General features: G+C 34.4%; 1 protein-coding gene across 1 annotated transcript; it reads left to right on the forward strand.

Moving 5' to 3' along the window:
- Positions 1-854: 854 nt before the first annotated feature.
- Positions 855-8,016, forward strand: LOC149534973 (uncharacterized). The gene is made up of 2 exons (XM_089806098.1): positions 855-940; positions 7,551-8,016. Exons 1-2 carry the CDS (start codon positions 855-857, stop codon positions 8,014-8,016), a joined length of 552 nt encoding a protein of 183 aa, XP_089662224.1.
- The last annotated feature ends 3,545 nt before the right edge of the window (positions 8,017-11,561 follow it).

The following is an 11,561-nucleotide window of genomic DNA, read 5'->3' on the forward strand; positions in this document are numbered from 1 at the left end:
TGTCATTGCATTACCATGGTTGGGTATAAGAAAGATCGAAATCAAAACATCATAACATCACATTCACATAACTCCTAAGCCTTTGGTAAACATCCTAAACTGGTCAACACTAGGACAACCCAAAACCACAAAACATGGATAGCACATATAGAACATCAAAATCTCACAGTTTGGTTTGAAAACATATAGTCGAGTTAAATGCAAGGTTTAAGTCTTTGTTTCAATGTAAATAGTTTCTGCAGTTCACCCTTATAATTAACCCATTCCTATATTCCTATAAATTGCACAATTCCCTCTATTCATTTTTAAGTCAATTCTTTCAAGGTAATCAAAGGTAATTATTTATTATTAAATAATACTTATTGATCTTAGAATAAGAAGCTTATAATTTTATTAAAATCAATATTAATAAAATTAAATAAGCTTAGAACTTAATTGAATGTCCTTCATTATTAATTAATCTTAATTAAATTAATTAATAATTATATAACATATTCAAATTAATATAAAATTTACAATTTTAATTTATTTTAATAATAACTTAATTAATGATAATTCATAAATATTATTAGAACCCTTAATTAATAACAATAATAATTCATATTAAATTATTATCAGTTTATTAACAAAAGAACAACTAATAATAATTTATTAACTTTTAAAACTTGTCAATATTTATATATATTAAATTACATTTAATATATATATTAATTATCTTTAATGAAATTTATATTAATTAATAAATATACTAACAAATATATTTTATATAAACTAATTTTATAACATATATATATATATATATATTTTAAAATAAAATAAGAAAATAAATTCATTCAAACTTTAATAAATATAGAATGTGTTTAAAGCCCGCGCAACTATCAAGGGTACTGTCGGCCCCAGGCTGTACTGCAGTTAGCGTAGCACTTGGTGCCGCCAATAGGTAAGTGGGGGGGGGGGGGGGGTGGTAAAAACCCCCTCCCCAATATATATATATATATATATATATATATATATATATATATATTTTTTTTTATAATAAACAATACAACCCTCCCCAATAACATGTATGTTAAATACTTTATTTTATAAAAAGTCAATACAAAACAGATGTTCCCCAAATTATATATATATTTGAAAAAATACATACATACATACATACATACATACATACATACATACATACATACATACATATATATATATATATATATATATATATATATAAATATATATATAACATTTACAATTTTAGTCTAATAGGAAAGGTACATTTAACCAATCAAATCTCAAATTTAAAATTTTCTTCTATTTCAAACCCTTCCCAAATTAATTACAATTTCCTTTTACCTATGGACAAAGTTTTCAATTTGATTTATTTTTCTTTCAATCATATCATACAGATGATATTCATAGATTTAGAACATGAGAACAAAAGATTCACACAATGAAATTCAGAGAATTGTTTTCAACAATCACAGAGAAGACAGGGTTATCTAATAATCATAATTCTAACTAGATGAACAAAATTCAAGAACCTACCTGGTTCTGATGCTAAAATCACAATGCCAGAAGATTCACGAGAGAATTCACTTCTATCCAAGAACTTATCTCCAACAATTTTTCCCTTCCAAAATTTACTTCCAAATTTTGCTCCCAAAAATTTGAGTCCAAATTCCTCCTCCAAAATCCTCCCTCAAAAATGAACCCTTCAATTGTGATAAAGAGTTCTCTCCTTAAATTGGGGCACTAATTGTGCATTCACTTGGGAGAACTCCTTGCTCACAACCCTTAACTCCATATTAACTTTTATTAATCTTTTCTTTTATCTTACATTAATCTTTTTCATGCACGTTTATGAATTATTAAATAACTTTATTTAATTTTCCACTTGGCTTCTATTTTAATTAATTAAGTTTTAAACTCATGCGCACATCATGTAATTAAAAATATCTTTATTAATTTTACTTATTTTATCTTTTAATTTAATTTCTCATATTTTAATCGTATGCATGCATCATGTGAACATAAAACTTTTTTAATAATTTAATATCTTTTCACTTTGTAAATTTATTTTTGAATTAATAATTGATAAACTATTTATTAACTTAAATAATAATAATAATTAGCATTTATTTAAAAATGAACTCTAAATATGGGAGTATTATTGAATTCAAAATTGCATATCAAAAACTGCTAGGATGACAAAAAGATAGAACAACACAAAGAATGGACGTGGGCTCTAGTGTGAGAATAGGTGAATGCCATGGCTAGGGCCTATGTGCCCTAAGCTTAGTCATTTGGTCAGCTTCTTCTACGATCGAAGCTACTGGCATGGTTGATGGGGGTTTTTCCTCTCTGCAGACAGCATTGGAGGTGTTTGTGGAGTGGTGGGGGAGTTTTTTGAGCAGTCATTTGGGGTTGAGGTTGGCTAGGGTTGGTCAGGAGTGGTCGGGCTTCACTTTGTGATGGTGTGGGGTACATAGCAAGGTAAAAGAGGTTGATAATTAAATATTTTGGCTTGGAGATAAGATCTTTGAATCTAGACATGGGACAATTAGGGGTCCCTATATCTCAGATATTATCTGATGATTTGGTGATGACTAATCCCTCTATTTTGATGTTGGGGCATGCTGAAGGCCAAATTGACAATCTCCCATCTGGAGCAAATGCTTCATCATCAAAGGGTTCTATCTATATTAAGAAGATGAATGGGTGTTTGGAACAATCTGATGATCGACCAGTGTTGGTTATTCAACCAAAGTAGATCTCTAAGGATGTGGAGTATTGGGGCAAGCATGCACTCATCTGTAAGTTTTTGGGTCTTCGGCTTTCTCTCCCTATGTTGGAATCATGGGCGCATCATATTTGGAATTTGGAAGGGGATATAATAATTCTTCTGGTGGCCAACAATTATTTTATGGTTATTTTCTCTAATATGTCTAATAGGAACAAGGTATTTGAAGGGGGCCCATACTTCTTTAACCAGGTTGGGCTTTTTATCAAACCCTGGCACATTGGGTTCAACTCTACTGAGGAGATCTTGTCTCAGGTTCCTGTGTGGGTTTGGCTTCCATGACTACCTCTAGAATTTTGGAGAGAGGATATTGTTCATTTGATATCACTTCTACTTGGGAAACCGGTTGGGTTAACCACACAAACCCAAGATCGAAAGGTAATTTCATATACACAAATTTGTGTGGAGGTTGATCTTAATAATTTTTTGCCTGATTCAATGGAAATTTTCTTGGGTCCTTCTTCATGGATTCAATAGTTGGATTATGAGGCTTTGCACTTTAGATGTAGGATCTACCGTGAGTATGGGCACCTACAATGCAAATGCCCCCAAAACAAATTTTCTCAATCATCAACGTCTACTGTGCCAACTCCTAAGGTTGATAAGGGTAAGACACCTATGCTAGAAGGTCCCTCTAGGGACAAGGAGGGTTTTATCCTAGTGAAGTTTCATAATAAAGGAAAGGGGCAAAAGAGAACTTGGATGGATAGACAAAGAGATGGTACTTTTAACAGGTTTAATGTTCTAGAGAATTTGGTGCAAGAGGAGGGTATACCAATTGAGATATCCTTGGGTGATGGGTCTTTGCAAGGACCCCTTATGGAGGAGGTTAGGGGTCTAACTCAGGTTCCTAAAGAAGAACAAGGTCAGCCAGTTGGTTTAGATGGGTTGGTTCAGGAAAAATGTTGTGATATTCCTGGTGGGTCACATTCCTATGACACCCCAAATATCATAGCTTCTACCCTTCATGGAAAGAAAAGGGTGCCCAATAACACAAAAGGCTCTAAAGTTGCTTCCACTTTAGGCTTATAGAAAAAGCCCTTTAAAAAAGGGATTTTAGAGAAGTCTGCTAAGAGTGGAAGGAAGACGGATCATGAGAAGGTTAAGATGATGGGTGAGACTTTGGTTGAGGTGGGGTTTGTAAAGCCCATTGATTCCCACTTCTCATAGTCTTCTAAATGATTATTCTTTTTTAGAATGTGAGGGGGTTGAACAACATCCCTAGAAAAAAGGTTGTTCATAGATTGATAGATTTTTAGTCTCTAGATGTTATTTTCATTCAGGAAACTATTCTTATAGTTGATGAACTGGATATCTGTGGGCCAAAGTTATGGCCCCATGGTAGTTGGCAGGAAGTGGGTGCTCGAGGGATCTCAAGTGGTCTCGCTTGTCTCTAGAATCCTAAGAAGGTGACTCCCCTATGGTGGATTTTGAGTAGGTCTTCTATCTCTTTTATATTTTCCCACTTTGGGTGAAAGGTGCTTGTTCTCTAATATTTATGCTCCTAGTGATTTGGTAGGTAAGTCTCTTATGTGGTCACACATCATATTTGTCCGATCCTTAGATTTGTTCCTTCCTTGGATTGTGGTTGGAGATTTTAATGCTATTACTAATTTAGAGGAAAAGAGGGGCAGGATTGCTTGATTGGGCCCTTCTTCTAGTATGCTTAGAGATAATATTGGTTCTTTGAATCTCATTGATGTGAAACTTGGCTCTAGTATATTCACCTGGAATAACAAAAGGAGTCACATAGAGGCTATCTTAGAAAGGATGGATCAGTTCCTGGTTTCTTGCTTTTGGTTGGATATTAGATGGTCTAGGAGATCAAATATTCTTTATTGGAGAGGCTCTGACCATTGGCCTATTAAGTTCTCTGTCACTCCTTTCAAGACTTCTAAGAATCCCTCTTTCAATTTTCAATTAATGTGGTTGAGGGTTCCCTCCTTGCATGATCTTATGATAGCCTGGTAGTATGAGGGCAGGCCACCTTATGGTACTTCCATGTACAACTTTGAGAAGAGGCTTCAACACATGAAATTTAGGTTAAAATAGTGGATAAAACAGTACTTTGGGAACCTTCAAGAACATTTGAGGGAGGCCCAGGCCAAATTGGATAGTGTCACTCACCAGATCAGGGACCAAGGAATGACTCTAGATTTAATGTCTAATGAGTCCTTAGCTCTAAGGGAGGTTGAGGAATGAGCACTTTGGGAGGATATATTTTGGAAGAAAAAGTCTTAGGTGGACTAGTTGTAGGAGGGAGATAGAAACACAGCCTTCTTCCACAACATAGTTAAAGCTCACAAGTCTGGAAATTCTATCACTTCTCTTGTTTCTGCTTCTAGAGACCAACTCTTTTCCAAAGAGGCTATTTCTTTAGAGGCCACTAGATACTTTTCTCAACTCTTCTCTAAGGAGGAACCTGGTGCATTGGTGGAGACAAGAGCTATTTTAGATTGCATTCCTCAACTTGTGTTTGGCAATGTGAATAGGGATCTACTAAGGCCTATTGTGCTTGAAGAACTGGAAAAAGTGGTATTTGGTATGAAGAAAGGTAAAGCCTTGGGCCCTAATGGCTTTCCCATTGAATTTTTTCAAGAATTTTGGGAGATTATTAAATTTGATCTTCTAGAAGTTGTTTAGGAATCATATCAAAATAAATAAATGCTCAAGTCTTTGAATGCTACTTTCCTGGCTCTCATTCCCAAGATTGATGGGGCTAACAAGTTGGATTAGTTCAGACCCATTGCTTTATGTAATGTCACGTGCAAAATTATCACAAAATTAATTGTTGAAAGGCTCAAGCCTTTTTTTGCACTTTGATCTCCAAGGAACTAGGGGGTTTTGTTGGTGGCAGACAAATTCTTGATGGGGTGGTGATTGCTTCTGAGGCTATTCACTCTATGGCCACGTCTAAGGAAAAGGCTATGTTTATTAAGTTAGATTTAGCAAAAGCTTATGACCAAGTTAGTTGGGAGTTCCTAGGTCATGTACTTCTCACTTTTGGATTTGATATGGAATGGGTGGATTGGATTCTCAGCTCTGTGACCTCCCCATCCTTTTCAGCTCTTATTAATGGAGAACCCATTGATCTATTCTCAGCTTCTTGAGGTCTTCAATAGGGGGATCCTATCTCTCCATATCTCTTCATCATTATGGAAAAGGGCTTAGGCATATTTATAAAATTTCAAGCAAAATAGGGGATTGTCCAAGGGTGGAAGTGGCATAATGATATTCTAGCATACACGCACCTCCAATTTGTGGATGATACTCGACTAATGGGCTTAGCTACTATTAATGAGGCAAGAAACTTTAGATTGATTTTGGATACTTATTTAAAAGCTTCTGGATAGTAGATTAATGCAGGTAAATCATCTATTTATTTTTTAATACTCCTCAATCGATTTAGCTCAGAATTGCTAGGATTCTTAGGTTTCAAGTTGGACCTCTTCCTTTGATTTATCTTGGAGTGCCATTAGCTCTAGGGACTCAACTGAAAGATTATTGGCAAGGTCTTTTGGACAAATTCCATAGCAGGGTGAGTCACTGGACTCATAGGTGGCTCTCTTCTGCTAGAAGAGTTATCCTTCTCAAGATTGTGATTTAGGCTCTTCCCATTTATAGGTGTCTGGTGCAAACTCCTCCCATTGGAGTTATGAAAGAATTTGATGCTTTGTCATGATAATTCCTTTGGTCAAGCAATCTACTCTCTTCTAAATGGAGATTAGTTAACTGGGATACTATTTGCTTGCCTAAATTTGCTAGAGGACTAGGCCTTAAATGTATGGCTCTTGGTGTCAAGGCTCTAGCAGCAAAGTTATACTGGAGGTGGTGCAAGAATCAAGACCTAGATTGGGGTAAGATTTTGGCTCAAAAGTACTTCCTGGGAGTGGAGTATAAGGATATTCCTAGGCTGGTGCTAGATGGAAAAGGTTCCTTTATTTGGGACACTCTTAAAAGAGGTGCTCCTCTTGTTCAGGAAGGCCTTTTTCTAGATATGTAATGAGGGATCAAGTGTATTATTCTAGTAGGAATCTTGGGATGGTCATCCTCCCATTCTTTCCAGCTATCCCCACTTCTAGCCTTTGTGTCAGATTTTTTCTGCTGCAGGATGGACCAAGGTAGCTCATTTCAAGACTTTTAAGTAGTGTGGGTCAATGGATGTGGCTGGTTGGAAGGATCCACATGAATGGCCCCCAAGGGGCTCCTTAGAGCTACAGGCTGAGCTAGCTAATATTCTCTCTATTAGGTTGTACAATTCCTCTTTGGACAAAGACATCCTTGCTTGGGGTCCTTGTCCTAAAGGAAAGTTCAGTGTGGCCCAAGGCTATGCTCAACTGGATAATCAATGTAATAGAGTTCAGGAGGTTCCTTGATGGAAGAAGGTTTGGAATAAGTTCTCTTGGCTGGAATGTAATTTCTTTCTATGGTTGGTTGCTCAAAAGAAGTGTCTTACTTGGGATAATCTCCAGAGAAGAGGGTTTCAGGGTACTCTCTATTTCATCTGTATGTTGAATGGAGAGGATGTTTCTCATTTACTCTTCTTATGCCCTCTCTCTAGAGAAATTTGGCATAAGTGGTGGGAGGCATGGTGCCATGGATGTATTCATGCTAAATCTCTTATTGAGTTTTTGGATAGCCTTGGTAGACCCTCGGTGAAAACTTCTTTCCTCCAGGTGGCTTGGGCTATTGGACCTACTTTTATTCTATGGAATCTTTGGCTAAAACACAATCATTGAATTTTCTATAACTCCAGCTTGGGAGTCACTAAAATATGGCAGCTAATTTTAAGAAAACTTCGGGGGACTATCTATGCTAAGTGTGATATGACTGAGCCTGTGGATCCTAATGATTTTAGTATTGTCAAGAATTTTGGTTTGGTGGATAAAGGATTGGGAAGCATAAGTGATAAGAGATCTCAGCCACTCAGGAGAAAGGTTTTTAGGGAAGGGGGATGGAGACCCCCACTAGGTGCAATCCTTAAAATTAACACAAATGGCTCCTCCTGTGGGAACCCTAGACAGGCTGGTGTGGGGAGGATTGGGAGAGACACGAACAAAAATGCTATTTTCATATTCGCTATTCATAAAGGAGTGCATTCCAATAATGTGATGGAGGCCTTGGCTATTAAGGTGGCTATGGAGTGGGCTCGCTCTCTTGGATGGAGAAAAATGGTGTGTGAATCAGATTCTCATATTGTTGTGGATATGATAAATAACTAGAGTGTGGATGACTCTAACTAGCAAATTGCCTCTATTGTTAGAGAGATTCTTCACTTGAGCAGCTTTTTGGATTGGATCTCCTTTTGTCATATTCTTAGGGAATGGAATGGAGTGGCTGATATCTTGGCAAAATGGGTGTCGAAGAAAGGAGCTGGTTGGGATATTTTAGGTAGAGATGACCTTCCTGTTGATTATGGTGGGACTTTTGAATAGATAGTGGAAAATGATAGAATTTAATTGCTCATGGGTTTGTGTTTTGGCTGTTTGGGCTTGAGGCCTTTTGTAACTTGAGACATTTATTTCTTGACTTTTTTTGAATAAATTTTTACCCCTTTTTCCAAATATAAAAATAAAAAATGAACTCTAAATATATTATCATCAAATAAAATAAATATTATCATGTTCTAAAATTATCCTTGTAACTTTTATCTTCAAATTTAATTCTTTTATATTTAATTAATTTTCCAATTAATTAAATATAATTAGATATTAAAATATCATAATAATTCTCCATTAAATTAAATCATTAATTTAATCTTTTAATTAGACTTAATTAATAGAAAATCATCAAAGACTCATAAAGCAACATACGAAAACCCATCATATCCAAATACATACAAAATCAAACTAAAGGGTAATAATCATGAATTAACGTCATTTGACGCATTTAGAGTGTACACAAAATGGCTTAAGGGTTTAGGATTTGGACTTAAGAATTTATCTCCCCTCTCTTACCATTGAGATAATGTGATAAGGTATGCTCATCCTCGTAATTCAGGGAAGTCGATACTCGATACTTGCAAACTGCATAAAATCCACGCATGTACAAGCATAATATTCTAAGCTAAATAGGAAATGGTAGGAAGTGGTGCATCATGTAGATCTTGACTAGCAGGTGACTACGACTCCCTTCCTTAACCACATCAAAAATGCCATACATAAAGAAAACAAACACACACACCATACACATGCAAGTATGGGGTAAGTATTCATAAGAAAACACGTACAATAACCATCTAACTAATCATCATCAATAACTGCAAAAATTGTGATAATCATCATACACACATGAAATATAGGGTACCAAGTAATCTTGTCATATAATAAGCTGAATGTGAAACAATAACTGATAAACTCAAAGTAAAGCTACTAATCATAAGTGTAAAACTGGCCTAAAAGAGTTTGACAATAATAACAAAAATGTGAACTAGGGGCAGGCACTACAATGCAACTGACACCATTTCTACCATCTTGTAGGTATTATCTCATATTCCATGGATGTGGGGAACACTCTTCTAAAACACATTAAGTCCTATCAGTATGACATTAAAAGGCAATGACCAATCTATCCCTTTCTCTTCCATATTGACTTCAAGAATTTTTTTTCAGTTAGATTATGAGTGTCCTTGTATAAACCACAACTTGTGTGGGATTTGAATTATAATATATACTTTTCAATCTATAAATGAAATGAGAAACATCAAATTGAAAAAGATGTGTTTTATAAATGTGATTTTGTAACATCTTTGAATGTGTATGTATAAGGTTCTGCCTTTCATATATGAATTATCAATTGGTTCATTTTGCACTTTATGTACCTCAGTTAATTTTTATCTTGTATGACTCAAAATAAACCATATCGCTTGACCACTCAAAAGTTTTTGAATTGTGTGAATATACCTTATTCACTTAAAATTATTTATTTAGGATTGTCAAATTTCAGCAGGATGCTAAAATTTGGTAACACTTATATTTTTCCTTTTGTAGCTTCAAAGGTGATTTAAAAAAATACTAAGTACACATTATTCTTTTATATTTCCACATTCTCATAATTTCTTGCATTTATGTAATTAGTTGTGCAAAATAATCATAATAATCAATAGTAAAACATATTCTAGAAGTACCAATTCAACTTTTAATAACTTTAAACAACTTAATGAATCTCAAATACCCACTCAGTCTCTATAGCATATCACCAACAATCTAACATTTATACAATATCTTAACTCACTATCTCTATATGTGTTTTTTATTAGTAAATAAACTACTATAAAATATAGCATGCAAAATAATAACATCCACACATGAAAATAACACTTTAACACCAAGATTTAATAAGGAAACCCAATTTGGGAAAAACCACCAAGTATCATGCTAGTAATTTTTCATTCTTCCTGAAGTGAGCTCAATTAAGACACAACCATGTTAAGGGTTATACAACACATTGCTAAATGTGACCTTGTTAAAGGATTTAATCACCTTGTTAGGAGTAGCCTTGTTAGAGGACTTTAGAACATTCCATTATAATGTCACCTTGTTTAAAGGATTTATAAAATGACTATTAGGTCAACCTTGATTAAAGGATTTTAGACTGATACAATGGTTAGAATTTAACAATTATAAAGTAAAAATCACTTTGCAAATCTAGATCTCCATTCGATAATATGATGGTTCATTGACATGCCCATCACTGATTTTCTTGGTATCTGCTCATACAATCATGCTTCACAAACTCTTTACACTTCACCTCTACTATTCAACTCTTCAAATATTCTCCTTAAGATCAACAATTTAAAAAAAAAAACACAACCTTTAAAATTCATTCCTTATGCCTCCTTAAATAGGTAATTTCAATCTTTTGATGCTTAAACATCATATTTGATCTTAGCATTAGGTCAAATTCATTGAATCTTTCCATATTTTTGATCCCCTTCATCTCAAAACTTCTAATAAAAAAATTGCATTTCGATCTTGTAAAAAACTTTCCTCATGGATTAAATATTCTAACTCATCAATCCTTATCTTCTATGCACTTTGACTAATTCCAATTTCTATCTGTTTTAGCCTCAAAATTATTATTTTCTCAAACTGTAACTATTTTTGTCACTATGGTCTTTTTTGGTGATTTTAGGTCCCTGTAAAACCTAATTTTGTAACTATTAAACTACAAGTTTTAGGTCCTTGTAAAACTTGGTAGTGCTTCATGGTTTATCTTTTGCTTTTCTGTTAAGGGTTTCAGGTCCCCTTTAAAACCTATTTTTACCTTAATCTAAAACTATTGTTGTCACTCAACAATCACTGTGTTCCTTAGTGAAGTCATTGCTATGTAGCTCAAAAAGCACTATACTATCTTACTTAGCACCAATATACTCACTTGGCCATTACTATGCTTGGTCACATCTACAATTCTTTATACATTTTCTTGACAATAACTAACACTTGGCTTGAAATATTTCATTTGGATTCTACATAAGTTCCTTAATCTTTTTCTTTAACTCCTTCATTGACTATGCAATTTTGATACTTTCTCAAGATTATCCTTTTGACTTGTTTCAATTCTTAGCTTCATCTAACTATCTTCTTCACTTCATGTATTGATTGAACACTGCATCATCTTGTCAAGAACTAACTTATCAAGTGTCCATTGTGTTTCCATGATACTTAATACATCTCAACTTAACCTTTTACTAGGTCATTTCATAGTCTCTTCTTTTCAAATTCTCTTCAACAATCAAATGAAATGTAACTCTACATTGTTAGTAAAA

Source organism: Cupressus sempervirens, chromosome 10 (assembly GCF_028749045.1).
Source record: "Cupressus sempervirens isolate cs-2001-9-10 chromosome 10, ASM2874904v1, whole genome shotgun sequence".
Taxonomy (NCBI): domain Eukaryota; kingdom Viridiplantae; phylum Streptophyta; class Pinopsida; order Cupressales; family Cupressaceae; genus Cupressus; species Cupressus sempervirens.